The following is a 15,313-nucleotide window of genomic DNA, read 5'->3' as shown; positions in this document are numbered from 1 at the left end:
AAACCAGACTTGTGGAGGTCTACAATTTTTTTTCTGAGGTCTTGGCTGATTTCTTTTGATTTTCCCATGATGTCAAGTAGAGGCACTGAGTTTGAAGGTATGCCTTGAAATACATCCACAGGTACACCTCCAATTGACTCAAATGATGTCAATTAGCCTATCAGAAGCTTCTAAAGCCATGGCATAATTTTCTGGAATTTTCCAAGCTGTTTAAAGGCACAGTCAACTTAGTGTATGTACATTTCTGACCCACTGGAATTGTGATACAGTGAAATAATCTGTCTTTAAACAATTGTTGGAACAATTACTTGTGTCATTCACAAAGTAGATGTCCTAACCAACTTGCCAAAACTATAGTTTGTTAACAAGAAATTTGTGGAGTGGTTGAAAAATGAGTTTTAATGACTCCAACCTAAGTGTATGTAAACTTCCGACTTCAACTGTGTGTTCTGAGCAAGGAACTTAAACGTTAGCTTTTTTACATGGCACATATTGCACTTTTACTTTCTTCTCCAACACTGTGTTTTTGCATTATTTAAACAAAATGATACGTTTCATTATTTATTTTAGACTAAGCCGATTTTATTTATCTATTATATTAAGTTAAAATAAAAGTGTTTATTCAGTATTGTTGTAATTGTCATTATTACAAATATATAAATCGGCCGATTTAATCGGCATCGGCGGTTTTTTCGGGTCCTCCAATAATTGGTATCGGCATTGAAAAATCATAATCGGTTGACCTCTAGTTACAACGATGTTGGCTGTGTGTAGCAGTTAGCGGTTATGGTATGAAGGTTTGGCTTGTTTTTTTTTTGCCTGGGCACAGACAGCTGTTGTATTGTGCACTGAAGTACGCAAGCAAAGGGAAAAGGTGAGAGGATGAGAAGGTGCGAGAATGAATTATACAACAAGCAAATTATCGTGCTGTTTGTATGAGGCTGCTATGAAAGTGAACTGTGTTTGTGGTGATCATGGGTGTATTCCTTCCACCGATTCTGTAGAAAAATGATTCTTAAACGGAACGAAGGGGATAAACATACCTGAATTTGTCCAATAGAAACTCTCATTTGCAACTGTTGGACTAATTACACCCTAGATTAGCTAGATGCAGGCAATAGTGTGCAAGGTGGTATTGAATGTGTCACTGTCTGTCACCTTGATTACAAAAAAATGTATCTTGATTTGTGCCCCTACGTTGTAAACTTTCATTTTATAGGCTAGGCTATAGCAACATCATGATGGGTATAGGAAAATGTTTAGTATCATGTAGTAGCTTAAACCTATCGATGTTACATTGAACAGGGTGAAGAAATATGAATGACAGTCATCCAATGTGCTGTAATAGAAAAAAGGCCATGTTCATTAAAAAAAATCATCCTCCCTCATCTTAAACGGCACCAACCGCCACTGCTATACACCATTTACACACATTTATATTCCAGACTCTGTTCCGGAAGCTCATTTCCTGCAATTCTAACCATTTTGCCATGGTGTTTTGTACTGTGTATTTAAATATGTCGAGAAATAATTCTTGACATTGCTCATTGTAATATTTCTACTGTTTTAGTTACACCGTTTATTCACACCGCATATTTATTTATATACTGGATTCTTGACATAGCTCACTCTAATATATCTACTCCTGTACATATCATTCTTAGTATATCTTGTGTAGGTTCATCTGGTGTATATACGTATAGGCTGCATTTGGATTACTGTTACTGTGCTATTTGGCTTGTTAATTGGATTAGTTACAACATTTCTTGATAAAAAATAATTTGTAATTTTATTTTGTGTGTGTGTGATTATTTGTGTAATTATTTGACATTTCACTGCATTGTTAGGAGCTAGTAACAAGCATTTCCTTGCACCCGCTATAACATCTGCTAAACTGTGTACGTGACCAATAAACTTTTGATTTGTTTTTGATTGGCTGCCTGAGGGGCAGCAGAAGTCAGTGGATATGACCCGCGGGCCTCCCTCTGTCCAATGGTTACAGGGTCTGCTGCCTGGACAGAGTTTCACTGTGTGTGTGTGTGTGTGTGTGTGTGTGTGTGTGTGTGTGTGTAGCCTAGTTCACAACTTTAGTTTATTCTGTTTTAAAGGGTGAGGGTGAAAAAAGGCTCTAGTCACATGTACTATACCTAAATTGGAAAGGACATAAAAACGGAATCGCCACACTCTTACAAACATTTGCAATCCTTGTTCTGTATGCGAACAAACGGATACCTTGTGTGGGTGTGTTAATCTGTTGCATGGTTCTTGATTAATGAGAACAGATTTTTATCCTGTCTGAGCATCTGAAACAGCTTGACGCTAACCTTGTAAAGACAGGAGGAGAAATGTGTATTTACAGTACTGCTTTCCATCACTGTCAGTAGCTCGGCGAATCATTTCCCTAACCTGTTTGTCATTATGTCCTCACTGGCGTTACCTAGAGGATTGTGGGAGCTAGAATGTCTCTGAGATCCTGCTCTCTTGGTAAAACATGTGAACCCTGACCCTTGAACTGTGTGGAGTTTAGATTTCACATGCTTTATTGCCATGGAGATTAGATTTCACGTGCTTTGTTGCCATGGAGATTAGATTTCACGTGCTTTGTTGCTTTGCAATGGAAACCCCTCAAAACAAATATGGACATCGAGAGAGGTCTGAACTCAACCCACATTTTGCCATACGTACAAGGCATAAGTCCTGGTTGGTTGCTGAAAGTGTTTTATATCACTAAGCTTTGACTATGGATAACAGTTTCTCACTGTTATTCTTCCTGAAGAAAAGACATGTCCACTCAATGTTAGCTTTGGTATCTTATCACTGACCTCAGCTCGCTGTCGCTGTGTCCTGTAGAAAGATCTGTGTCCACTGTAAGCTTTGATAACTGACTTCTGCTTTGTCCCTGTGTCCTGTAGGAACATCTGTGTCCACTGTAAGCTTTGATAACTGACTTCTGCTTTGTCCCTGTGTCCTGTAGGAACATCTGTGTCCACTGTAAGTGCCGCTGTGAGGAGCATGTGGTGACGGCCATGCCTCTGGAGATGGAGAAGACCATCACTAAGCTGATGTACGACTTCCAGAGGAACTCCACCTCAGATGACGACTCAGGCTGCGCACTGGAGGAGTACGCATGGGTGCCCCCGGGGCTCAAACCTGAACAGGTATGATAGACGCACGCACGCCCACACACACACCGGTTTGCTTTCACTATTCCATCTCCTCTGTGTTGGATTAAAGTTGAACTTGCCATCTTATATTGCGTGTGTGGTGTTCAAGTAAGCTGATAGGTTTACAAGGATTATATGATGCCAGTGGTTGAATGAATATCTCATTAATTCTGCTTGCAAACTGTTTACTCGTGATTTCACAAGCCCGTTGTTGACTCTGTTAAGCTGGGATATGCAGAAATATATTACATGCCCTGTGAGCGTCCAAGAAACCATCTTTACAAGGCTCTTGTGTACCGAAGGTGTGCGTGTGTGTGTGTGTGCTTGTTATTGGACAATAAAACCTTTTATAGGTGTGAGTTTCATTTTCTTGATGAACTGAAAGGAAGCCTTATTGCTTGTGCAATCGGGTGGTCAATACTCTGTTAACTAGTCTCCCATTTCAGTCGCCCAAGGCTGAGCACCGCCATTTTTCATCCCCAATGGTCACATGTGACCTCCAGTCAATTATGCCCCCCTTTAAAAGCAGCTCAACACCAGCCTGCCAAAATGGAGACGGCAAGGATAGACTGACTGATAGATTTCTAAAGCAGTAGGGCAATAAGACTGGGCGTGTTGCAGTTATAGGATTGGCTTTGCATTGAGGGAATAGGCTATATTTTACAGGATTTACTGCTGGTTACATTTGTACATTGAGTGTCCAGGTATACGGTTTAGCTTTTCCCAACCTGACATGCAAGTCAGTCGAGTCATAGAAATATGTTTTCAACGCCCAACCCCAGCCCTGCCCAGTCACAGAGAGAGAGAGAGATGATGAATACCAGTTAATCTGTAGAATCTGAGCTATAGGTTTAGGTTTCTCCTCAGGGACCCAGTCCCACTGCTCTGTCAGGAAGAGGAGCATCCTATTCACTCTCAACTGGTGTCAAGTCACCATTCTGTAACATATTTTCCACAAAGACTGTGGGAACCATTCCATCAAACAGTGTTTCCGGGATAACTAAACATGTTCTCCCCTTGCTCTGCAATGATGTGAATGCCTGGATTCATGTATGTAGCTAAATTGTATTGGTAATTTGAAACTGAAGGAATCTCGACTGCATTTCAACTACAAGAGACATGTTCATATTTATTCTTATTTTTATAAGACTGCCATTATTGACTGTGCTGAGAAGTTATTGGGTCTGGCCTCAGGAAGGTCCAGCCAATATACACTCTCTCCCTTGATGTCAGAGCTAATAAAATGTCAGGACATTGCCAGGATACAGGGAAGTTCAGGCCAAATATGTTACTAAGCAGCCGTTACTGATGTCTCTCTGCTGTTGGAAAGGCAGTCTGTCTCCTGTTGCTTTTACCTTGTGTCACAAGAGACGAGGAAGAATCTGCTTGCTCATCCAAGAGGAAATTAAACCAAAAAGCTTTGACTATTTCATTGTTTTTGTAGCTATAAAGACAATGTCTTCACTCACGTTGAAGGAAATGGCAGCCTGTTACCGTTCATTGTACTTTGGAATGGCAGTCCTTCCGTCTTGACCTGACGAAGATCCGTTTCGGATCATATTGTTGTCAATAAAGTGGCGATTTGGGAGCTTTAACAGTGTGCGGGCCTTCTTGTTCTTTACCAGTCCTTCCTTCCTACCCATGCGTGATGGGCTGTTGCAATGGTGTTTTGTTAAAGTATGGTATGTCCAATAAACACTCACTGTTGCATGTTTCAGGACTGGTCTTTGATTGTGTCCTAAACCCTGGCAGTCTTGCCAGTGAACAGCGATGAAAAACAGGTGTGTGGGGAGGACTCTGTTCTGTTGGTTTCCAAAATAAACCCCAAAACCCTGCCATTTGATTTACACTTTAAAAGTAATACATTCTCTGTACAATTGGAAAGCAGATTTAATCTGAGTACATTTAGTTTCCATGCCCCTGATTACTATTATTATCCTAATCTGCTCCTCCTAACTGGCTCTGGGGAGTGTGGGTGTGTGTCCTGCTCCACACATCTCTACCACAGTGTGTGTGTTGGGCCTCGAGTGTATAGGCCAGTTGTTGTTGTTGGACGTGTGTTCAGTGATTTCTCAGGGCTTAGTCTCCGTGGGTGTGTGTCTGTGTGTTCAGTGATTTATCAGTGCTTGACCACAGTTGTTGTTTCATGAAATATGCAAGGATGCCTGAGCCGCTTCTGTGATTCCCTGTCCCTTGCCGACACGAGCCAAGCCAACCAAAACACAACCAGAGGAATTGAGTCGCACTTAAAGCAGAACAAACTTATAAAAGGGGGACTTTTCACCCTGGACATGCATAAAAGTTAAAAGACTAACCCACAATAAACATGCACCTCGTTTTATTTCCAAGAATCACAGACTATTTCCAGCTGTCATAGAACATGTTGTAGTGGGTTTGGGTATTCATTTCGACATCAGAGATTATAGATAATCCAGAGGCTATATATACATGCACACACACACACACACACACACACACACACACACACACACTCATTCATTCATTCATTCATTCATTCATTCATTCATTCATTCATTCATACATACATACGCTGAATGTACCAAGCATTAAGAACATCTTCCTAATATTGAATTTCAACCCCTTTTGCCCTCAGAACAGCCTCAATTTGTTGGGGCATGGACTACAAGGTACCAAAAGAGGTCCACGGGGATGCTGGCCCATGTTGACTCCAAGTCAAGCACACAGCGTTGTACGAGGTCTTCAGTTTCATGGCAATTTCTCGCATGGAATAGCCTTCATTTCTCAGAACAAGAATAGACTGACGAGTTTCAGAAGAAAGTTCTTTGTTTCTGGCCATTTTGAGCCTGTAATCGAACCCACAAGTGCTGATGCTCCAGATACTCAACTAGTCTAAAGAAGGCCAATTTTATTGCTTCTTTAATAAATAAATTTAAAAAAAAACTTTTCAGCTGTGCTAACATAATTGCTAAAGGGTTTTCTAATGATTAATTAGCCTTTTAAAATGATAAACTTGGATTAGCTAACACAACGTGCCATTGGAACACAGGAGTGATGGTTGCTGATAATGGGCGCCTGTACGCCTATGTAGATATTCCATAAAAAATCTGCCATTTCTTGCTACAATAGTCATTTACAACATTAACAATGTCTACACTGTATTTCTGATCAATTTGATGTTATTTTAATGGACAAAAAAATTGCTTCTCTTTCAAAAACAAGGACATTTCTAAGTGACCCAACTTTTGAACGGTAGTGTATATATTTGTATTTAATAAATGCAGAAGACTTTCTTACAGGGCTATCCTTATTGTTGTGGTAGCAGGCCCTTTGTACCGCACCCAAGGACAAAGCTGATAGGTTCCAGTCCAAAGATCAATTTATTGGGTAGATAGGCTATTAAAATGGGCTTGCCTGTGACTTTGTGTTCAGCACATATAGATTGCCTCTCCTGTATCTCTGGCCCCCTTCTCTCTCGCTCTCTCTCTTTTGCCTTCTTTTGCTCCATCCTCTGGTGCTCGATGCTCCTGACATCACCGCAATTGAAGACCGTTGGCCCCCATTCTGTTCTGCCCCCCTGTTACTCTATAATGGAAAGACTGTAATACATTTCACCAAAATGACGTTCATTGTTGGCCGGCATAATGTAAAGAATGTAGCAGTCATTTTGAATAGTGGGATTAGTATTAATCCTCTGTCTGACACAAACACTGTTCATTCATGCTGTGTGTGTGTGTGTGTGTGTGTGTGTGTGTGTGTGTGTGTGTGTGTGTGTGTGTGTGTGTGTGTGTGTGTGTGTGTGTGTGTGTGTGTGTGTGTGTGTGTGTGTGTGTGTGTGTGTGTGTGTGTGTGTGTGTGTGTGATGGCGAGGGGTAATGCATTGCATTCTCTTGTCAACATGCGGGGAGGGAGTAAAAGGCCAGATTCCATTAATACTGCATTGGAGGGTCATAAATCAAAGTGATTGTAAATGTGTGTGTGTCCTTGTGTGTATGTACTGCATGTATGTGTGTTCTTGTGGTAGGGTTAGGGTCACACTGCAGATTTAAATGTTCTCCTTTCTCAAATAGCCTACATGATTCCAAAATATGTTAATTTGCTACTTGTAGGCTAATCTTTGTACCATGTCACTGGTATTTTTTTATTTTTTTTATTTCACCTTTATTTAACCAGATAGGCCAGTTGAGAACAAGTTCTCATTTACAACTGTGACCTGGCCAAGGTAAAGCAAAGCAGAGCGACAAAAACAACACAGAGTTACACATGGAATAAACAAACGTACAGTCAATAACACAATAGAAAAAGTCTATATACAGTGTGTACAAATGAAGTAAGGAGGTAAGGCAATAAATAGGCCATAGTGGTGAAATAATTACAATTTAGCAATTTACACTGGAGTGATAGATGTGCAGATGAGGATGTGCAAGTAGAAATACTGGTGTGCAAAAGAGCAGAAAATGAAAAACAAATATGGTGATAAGGTAGGTAGTTGGTTGGAAGGGTTATTTACAGATGGGCTGTGTACAGCTGCAGCGATGGGTTAGCTGCTCTGACAGCTGACCGTAGTGGTGGCCTGACCAGTGTGTTTCTCTCCCGTCAGGTTCATCACTACTACAGTTCCCTGCCTGAGGACAAGGTGCCCTATGTAAACAGCCCAGGAGAGAAGCACCGCATCAAACAGCTCCTCCATCAGCTGCCCCCCCACGACAATGAGGTGAGACCCCCTGTCCCACGGGCCCCCGGATACACAGACGTTGGAAAGGGGTCATTTGTCACTGTGACATTGTAACGTGTGTCTCTAATTACAACAAACTACAGAGTTTGTGTTTCTCTGCTGCCATTTTTTGAACAATCTGTGTGTGTTTTCCAGGTACGTTACTGTAACACTCTGGACGATGAGGAGAAGGGGGAGCTCAAACTCTTCAGTAACCAACGGAAACGAGAGAATCTGGGCCGCGGCAGTGTGAGACCGTTTCCTGTGACGATGACCGGAGTGATCTGTGAGCAGGTACACTGACTCCTGCGAGACTGGACTGGTGCACACACAGGCACTCACATGATGACTAGGGCAGAGGCAGGACAGTCATTTGGTAGACATTACACATCGGTGGCCATCGTTGGTGAGATGAGATAGAAATACATGTATAGTCACATCACTATGAGGGATCTCTCACAAGAAAGAAAAAAACTTTAGCAGGTTATCAAAGGAAATAACTATGAAGGTGAAGGACATGCACATCTCTTTTGTGGTAGAATCTGACAGAATCTTAAGTACCCAGTGACATTTCTCACTTTTATTGTGATTCACCACGTGAAGAGCTCAGCTGACATTTAAAAGCAGCTCATATAATGGAGCCTCACATTCAAGTCATGACCCTGTCTTTCACCAATGGTAGACTTGAGGGTCTTGTGTTTCCCCGACTGTTAGATAACCTGATTGTAACTTTCTCCTCTCCCTCTTTCTCCCACCCCTCTAAATCTCTGCTGCACTCCCTGACCGTTCTCTCTTTGTCACTCTGTCTCCTTCACTCCATCTCCATCTCCTCCTTTCTCTTCTCCCTACCATCTCTCACTGTCTACCCCCACTCATTCCCACTCCCTGTACCTTTCTTCTCCTCTAATCTTCCTCTCCCCTGCCTATCCTCTCCCTCCTCCCTTTTTTCTCCCCTCCCCCATCTCTCTCCTCCCCCATCTTTGTCTCTGACCGTCTCTCAGTGTGGGGGGCAGATAAACGGAGGTGACATTGCAGTGTTTGCGTCGCGGGCGGGCCACGGCGTGTGTTGGCACCCTGGCTGCTTCGTGTGCAGCATGTGTGATGAGCTGCTGGTGGACCTCATCTACTTCTACCAGGAAGGGAAGATCTACTGTGGTCGGCACCACGCAGAGAGACTCAAACCACGCTGCTCCGCCTGTGACGAAGTGAGAGCAGACCCCGCTAAACACACCCACCGGCAAACAAACACACATACAGTATACCCACGCAGTCACAATCCTCTCTGATACTAAACCTTTCATAGGCCTTCCAAGCAAATATTATATTGAATACTATGACACTAACTGGGCTCCCGAGTGGTGCAGCGGTCTAAGGCACTTCATCTCAGTGCTAGAGGTATCACTACAGACCCTGGTTCGATTCCAGGCTGTATCACAACCGGCCATGATTGGGAGTCCCATAGAGCGGCGCACAATTGGCCCAGCGTCGTCTGGGTTAGGATTTGGCCGGGGTAGGCCATCATTGTAAATAAGAATTTGTTCTTATCTGACTTGCCTAGTTAAATAAAGGTTAAATAAAAAAACATTTTTTTAAAACTGCCATGCAAAACACAATAGATGATTTAGAGATGGGTAAACAGAAGAGACCTATATGGTGTTGTCTTGAAATACACTGCTATAATATGGGAATAATTAAGCATTGTTTTCAATTAGATCTCCATACACATGATCCCAAAGAGTGGATTGCAAAAGTGGTGTAATACAGTGTCTGTCAGTATGCGGGAGGGAGAGGTCTACAGCAGCAGGCAGCGAGGCCTTGATGTCTTTGTCCTGTCATTCTCTGTAATTGGGTGAGCAGGGCCTTGCCTCAGAGAAAAAGCAGCATGATAAATGATACCTTCCCCATCCCTCTTCCCTCTCTCCGTCTGTAGATCATCTTTGCGGACGAGTGCACGGAGGCAGAGGGCAGGCACTGGCACATGAAGCACTTCTGCTGTTTCGAGTGTGAGACGGTGCTGGGCGGCCAGCGGTACATCATGAAGGAGGGCCGGCCCTACTGCTGCAGCTGTTTTGAGTCCCTCTATGCAGAGTACTGTGACTCCTGTGGGGAGCACATTGGTATGCCACACACCCAACCCATCCATCAGAGCCAACACAGGGTCCTAGGTCCAATACATGAACCCTACTCTTGAGCGCTAGAGCACTGGCATACGCAAAGCTAGACCATTTCACTGACGCTATTTCAGCTGAAGGATTTATGTAATGGTAATAGAGAACAGAGGAATGACCTGGATTTAGCTTGGGGAAACATTTTAGGGAGAAATTTGCAACGGTGCAGAGATTATCTGCTTTTAGCTGAGAGTAACCGTGGGTAGGACTTAATGCAACACTGGCATGCAGATACCATATTGTCCTTAAATACAGACTATGTAAACTTAAGACCTTTTTCAAAAAAGGGGAAAAAGATCAGTGGGTGAAATCAATACAATTTCAAATGTATTCAGCAGATACATGTTTCACACATTTTCACAAGATCATTTTCTGTAGGTTAACCAAACCTGTTCTGAGTAGGAAAACTGTTTATTTCGGAGGGTAAACCCAGCACCGTATCACCAATTGGCCCAGTGCAAGCTCTGTGTGCCTCTCAGTCCAGAGAGCTGCTGGCTTATCCCTCAACAGGATCCCCAGCTGTGGTCTGGCATGGCCCTCAACAGACAGACATGCAGCTCTGTAATTATTTGTTATACAGGATAAAGAAAGTATTTGAGTAAAACTGATTATAAATTGAAACCATCAGAAAACATGTTGAAACCAGATGGCAGCCATTAGCCTAGGACCATTCTCCCCGGCAATTCCAAACATACTTAAAATGCAATGTGTTTATACAGTGCCAGGCATGGTACATGAGTTTACCCTAAACTCAGCTAGGTGTCGTAGCCCCAAGGCCTTTGTTCACTCAAGTTTACTTATAATTTCCTACTGCAGTTTTTACTTAAAAGAATTCCAGTTTAGGGATGATATCGTTTTCTTTTGATTCGGATATGAGTTCTCCCTCTAGAATATTTAGCTCATGTTTTGTATTTGATTAGCCTCAATTTGCCTAGCTGCTTGTAGCACTTTCTCTTTCACATTCCCCAGCAACAGTATTTCTGCAATGATTAGTCTTGAGGGTTTTCTGTTGCAAGCATTGACCCTAAGCATTACAGAGCAAAATAGTAAAATGTATTGGGACCTTTTCATGGACATTTTGGCTTATATGCTAACAAGTCTTTCCGCTCTCTCCCGCAGGCATTGACCAGGGCCAGATGACGTATGACGGGCAGCACTGGCACGCCACAGAGGGCTGTTTCTGCTGTGCCCGCTGTAAGTGCTCCCTCCTAGGTCGCCCCTTCCTGCCCAAACAGGGACAAATCTTCTGCTCACGCTCCTGCAGCCTTGGAGGTGAGCCTAACGGGTCAGACTCCTCAGACTCCGCCTTCCAGAGCACACGCTCCACTCGAGAGCCCCACCGCAGCTCCAAGGCTGGGAAGAACGGGGGTCAGGCGGGGAGGTTTTCGGGCGAGGTGGACCCTCTCTCCTTACAGATGGACCTGCTGAGTCTGTCCAGCCAGACGCCCAGTCTGACCCGTGAGCCGCCTGCATGGCAAAGCCAGGGACAGGGAGGCGACACGTACCCCTACGAGGGCCGATCAGACCACACAGCAACACCCACTCCACTCCAGCTGCTCAGCCAATGCAACGTCAGGACTGCTTATAACTCTACCTCCCCCGGGCAGGGCAGCCAACCAAACCCCAGGTCCAAGGAGACGGGTGTCCCCAAGAGGCCGCTCATCTCAGCCGTGAAGGGCCACTCTATGAATGAGAACTGGTTCCACAAGGACTCAGTCAACTACTACCCCCCCAAACTGAAACCCCAGCAAAGCATTGACGTACCCCACAGCTCCTCAGCCCACAATGGCTTCTCTGACAAGCGTTCAGTCAGTCTGCATGTGTTCCAGAGGGAGAACCAGAGGGACAGGGAGGTGGGGCCTCCCCAGATGGGGCGCAGCAGGAACCCCATCAGTGCACTTAGCTTCACGGAGCAGCTCACTCCCCTAGAGCAGACACCCAGGGGTTCTATGGAGTCACTCACCCTGTCCAACGCTACAGGTAACTCATTCAAAATTCACCATCATGTGAAGATGAATTCATGTGATTATATTTGAAGCAATATATTTTACTGCTCAGGACATTTTATTTCTCACAGAATACTGCAACCCATCTGGGGCTAACGAAACAACTATCGTTCACATAAGAGTGTAATGTCTATTATATCAATGGCTATAACCTACTACTCTCTTGATGTAGTAATGATATTCAGGGGAGTGCCAATTAGTCCGACAAATTGAGTGTCGTAACGAATATGGGCAATTTTCTGGATACGATTATGATTCAAGTATTTTTTGTCATTATCGGTGATCAGGAGACAAAAAATATGCCAACAAGCATCTTTCTCATGTCAGTCAAACACAGAGTTTCTAAACCATACGGTACTCTCTTTGAGTCAGTCATGTGCATGCTCTAAATAACTCAACTGGCTAGTTTTCCTGTCTGTAAAGAGAAGGGCGGGCGGTACATTGATTCTGCTGCTCTGATTTGGATAGAGTGAAGCTGTATTTCTCCATCCACTCGCTCCATAATTTCCCTCGATCACTTTTTCTCACATGTTTTCAGTCTGATCATTTAGATTTCTGCTGCTACTATGATAAATCACATGGCGAAGACGTTTGCTATCAAGCTATCAATGTGCATAATATCTAACAAGTGGGGCAAGGGTAGGGTAAAATATGAAATGCTAATGCACATTCTGACTGAGTGACAGCAAACTTGGCTGCCCACTGCAAGTTGAGGACACACACACACCCACCCCTCTGCGCACTGCTCCTAATCTGCAGCTTTCTTGCAGTGAGAACATGCAAGGAGGTATTTTGTCCACATCTATTTGGGTATATTAAACACTTCCGTTTTTCCTATCACGAGTACCATCCGATCCGACTATCAACTGTCAACTTACGGATACGATTAGGAATACGAGTATAGCAATGTCAGCACACTCCTAATGATCATAATGAGGACAACTGATGAAGTTGACCACTGACTAATCCCTCTGTTCTCTCTCTGAAGGAACGTCAGCAGACGGAGGAGGGAAGCGCCAGGAGCACCTGTCTCGTTTCTCCATGCCCGACCTGAGCAAAGACTCTGGCATGAACGTGTCAGAGAAGAGCAACATGGGCACCCTCAACTCCTCTGTCCAGTTCCACAGTTCTGAGTCTCTGCGCAGCCTGACCTCAGGCCAGCCCTACATGGATCTGGAGCCCCCGGTGCAGGTGCAGTATCCTCTGCAGTACTGTGAGCCCCCAGGCCTGGGCATGGGGATGGGCCGCTTGCCCCCCGGCTTCACCTACCAGGAGGAGGACAGGGTCAGCCTGGTGAGCAGCGCTAATGCTGCACGCCTCCCGCCCATCAGCGAGCGCACCCGGAGACAAGGAGAGGGCCTGGGCATGGCTGCCCCTGAAGACATTCCTCAGCGCCGTAGACACCACCACCACCGGTCCCGTCGCTCCAGACGCTCCCGCTCGGAGAATGCCCTGCACCTGGCCGCTGAGCGCAGGGAGAGGCCCCAGCTGAGAGTCAGAGAGGACTATGACCAATTCCCCCCTCCCCGGGGCACCAGGGACCTGTTTGGGGGTGCAAGGGGGAGGTACAGGGGGCCGGAGCCATTCAGGCAGTGCCCTCGCACCACCTCTGACCTCACCCTGCAGAACCCGGGTGCCCACCGCCGCCTCGCCGGGCCCTACTCCTGGGACGACTATGAGGATGAGGACGAGTGGTGCTCCACCTGCTCTTCATCGTCTGAGTCAGAGGACGAGGGCTACTTCCTGGGAGAGCCCATCCCCAGGCCCGTGCAGCTCAGGTACCTGAGCAGTCAGGAGCTCCTCCACAAGTACAGCTCCACGGGGGTGGGTGGAACGCACCAAATGAGCGGCAGAGGGGGACAGCTGCACACCCGGAAACGCCGGAAAAGCAAGAATTGCATAATCTCTTAACATTCGCCACATGGCAAGAGTCAAGAGAATGTGCCCTCCCTCCCCAGTATACACTAACATAGTTCATCTGTTCAGAAAAGAAAACAGACACACCTCTGAAGTTGAGTATTGTGAGGTTGACAATGTTTGATATGCAGTTGGGTAAACCGTTGACAGCATGTTTTGCATGTTTATCCATTTAATGTTTCAGAATAAGTTATCCTGAGTACTGATTATATTTCTCTGACTCTCACTCTGCGTTCTGCTTGTCTGTCACCATGTTTATCAAAGACAATGTGCAATCGTAATAATAATGTAATTTCCATTCAGCAACAGTAAGGTACAGTCAGTTTAGTAAGGTCCAGCTATTTCATGCAATGTGATTTAGGTGTATACCATTATACTCAAGTTTATAGGCTGTATATAACTAAATTAATTAATTCACTAAATTAAGGAAGTAATGTAAATAGTATGTAAATGATGTCCCACATATTTTTATATTTTGTATAGAATCATTTATGTATTGAATATCTATAATGTAGAAATAGAAACCGCATGCCTGTTAATGTACTGATGTTGTCCTGCATTGGAATAAAATAGCATTTCAGAGAGAGATTGACAGGTGTCCGTTCCCTCACTGGAGACTGGTGGGTTCATGTGAAGCTATGTCTACCACTGAACAGTCACGCTCACCATCTGCTCAATGCTAAAATGAATGAGAACATGGCAAAAGCACTGATTAAAAAGTCACCTCTCCGTAAATGTCATTACCCCCATGAGGTCATGAGTCAAGTGTTACAAATATTGTGATTAATGGGCCTTTGCGGCACTGTTTGCAAACAGATGTCTGTGAGCTCTAGCTGAGCTAATCATAAACCCAGATAAGTTATGTGCTGCTGATACAGCTCCATGGATTAACGCATTAAAAGCTATGCTGATGGGATTCATATGGTCTTCAGTGAAGCGCAGTTTGTAACTCACAAGCTATCTCCTCACTTAATACAACCTTTACATCCAAAATGACAGGAGTAGTTTACTTCTCTCTTGTCGTTTAATTCTCCCGTTTTCTACATTTACACTTAGACAAGAGATCAAGGTTAAGTTTGTGTTTGAAAGGTGAAGTATCAGGGCAATAAATTGGATTGTGTCAGCGTGGTCAGAGGATTACGCTAGCTAGGTCTCGGGCCCTCGTAATCTGTGTCCACTCCACACCCTCCCTTCTGCTGCAGGTCTCAAAACTAGGTATTTAACTACACTCTCTAGATTAAAAGTGATTGAAGACCAATGCTACTGACATGTTGGGGCCATTAGTATGTGTTTATGTAGATTCCTTTAGAGGCCATGTCTTTCATTGTTCTTATGTCTTGCTGTGGTCAAATAACAAAGGGCGAG

At 44.3% G+C, this 15,313-nt stretch overlaps 1 protein-coding gene across 5 annotated transcripts in view; it reads left to right on the top strand.

Moving 5' to 3' along the window:
- LOC106565843 (prickle-like protein 2) overlaps positions 1–14,536 on the top strand; it is a 116,414-nt gene extending 101,878 nt beyond the window's left edge. For all 5 annotated transcript variants that reach the window (XM_014133429.3, XM_082959318.1, XM_082959317.1 and 2 more), the window contains 7 exons: positions 2,975–3,158; positions 7,744–7,857; positions 8,014–8,151; positions 8,859–9,062; positions 9,788–9,974; positions 11,145–12,005; positions 13,020–14,536. In XM_014133429.3, the coding sequence (XP_013988904.1) occupies positions 3,027–3,158; positions 7,744–7,857; positions 8,014–8,151; positions 8,859–9,062; positions 9,788–9,974; positions 11,145–12,005; positions 13,020–13,942 (2,559 nt within the window). In that variant the 5' untranslated portion in view covers positions 2,975–3,026 and the 3' untranslated portion in view covers positions 13,943–14,536. The remainder of the gene's footprint in view (positions 1–2,974; positions 3,159–7,743; positions 7,858–8,013; positions 8,152–8,858; positions 9,063–9,787; positions 9,975–11,144; positions 12,006–13,019) is intronic.
- The last annotated feature ends 777 nt before the right edge of the window (positions 14,537–15,313 follow it).

Source organism: Salmo salar, chromosome 12 (genome assembly GCF_965601325.2).
Source record: "Salmo salar chromosome 12, fSalSal1, whole genome shotgun sequence".
Lineage (NCBI taxonomy): Eukaryota > Metazoa > Chordata > Actinopteri > Salmoniformes > Salmonidae > Salmo > Salmo salar.
Note: the sequence above shows the minus strand (reverse complement) of the source record. Positions and strands in the feature narration are given on the sequence as shown.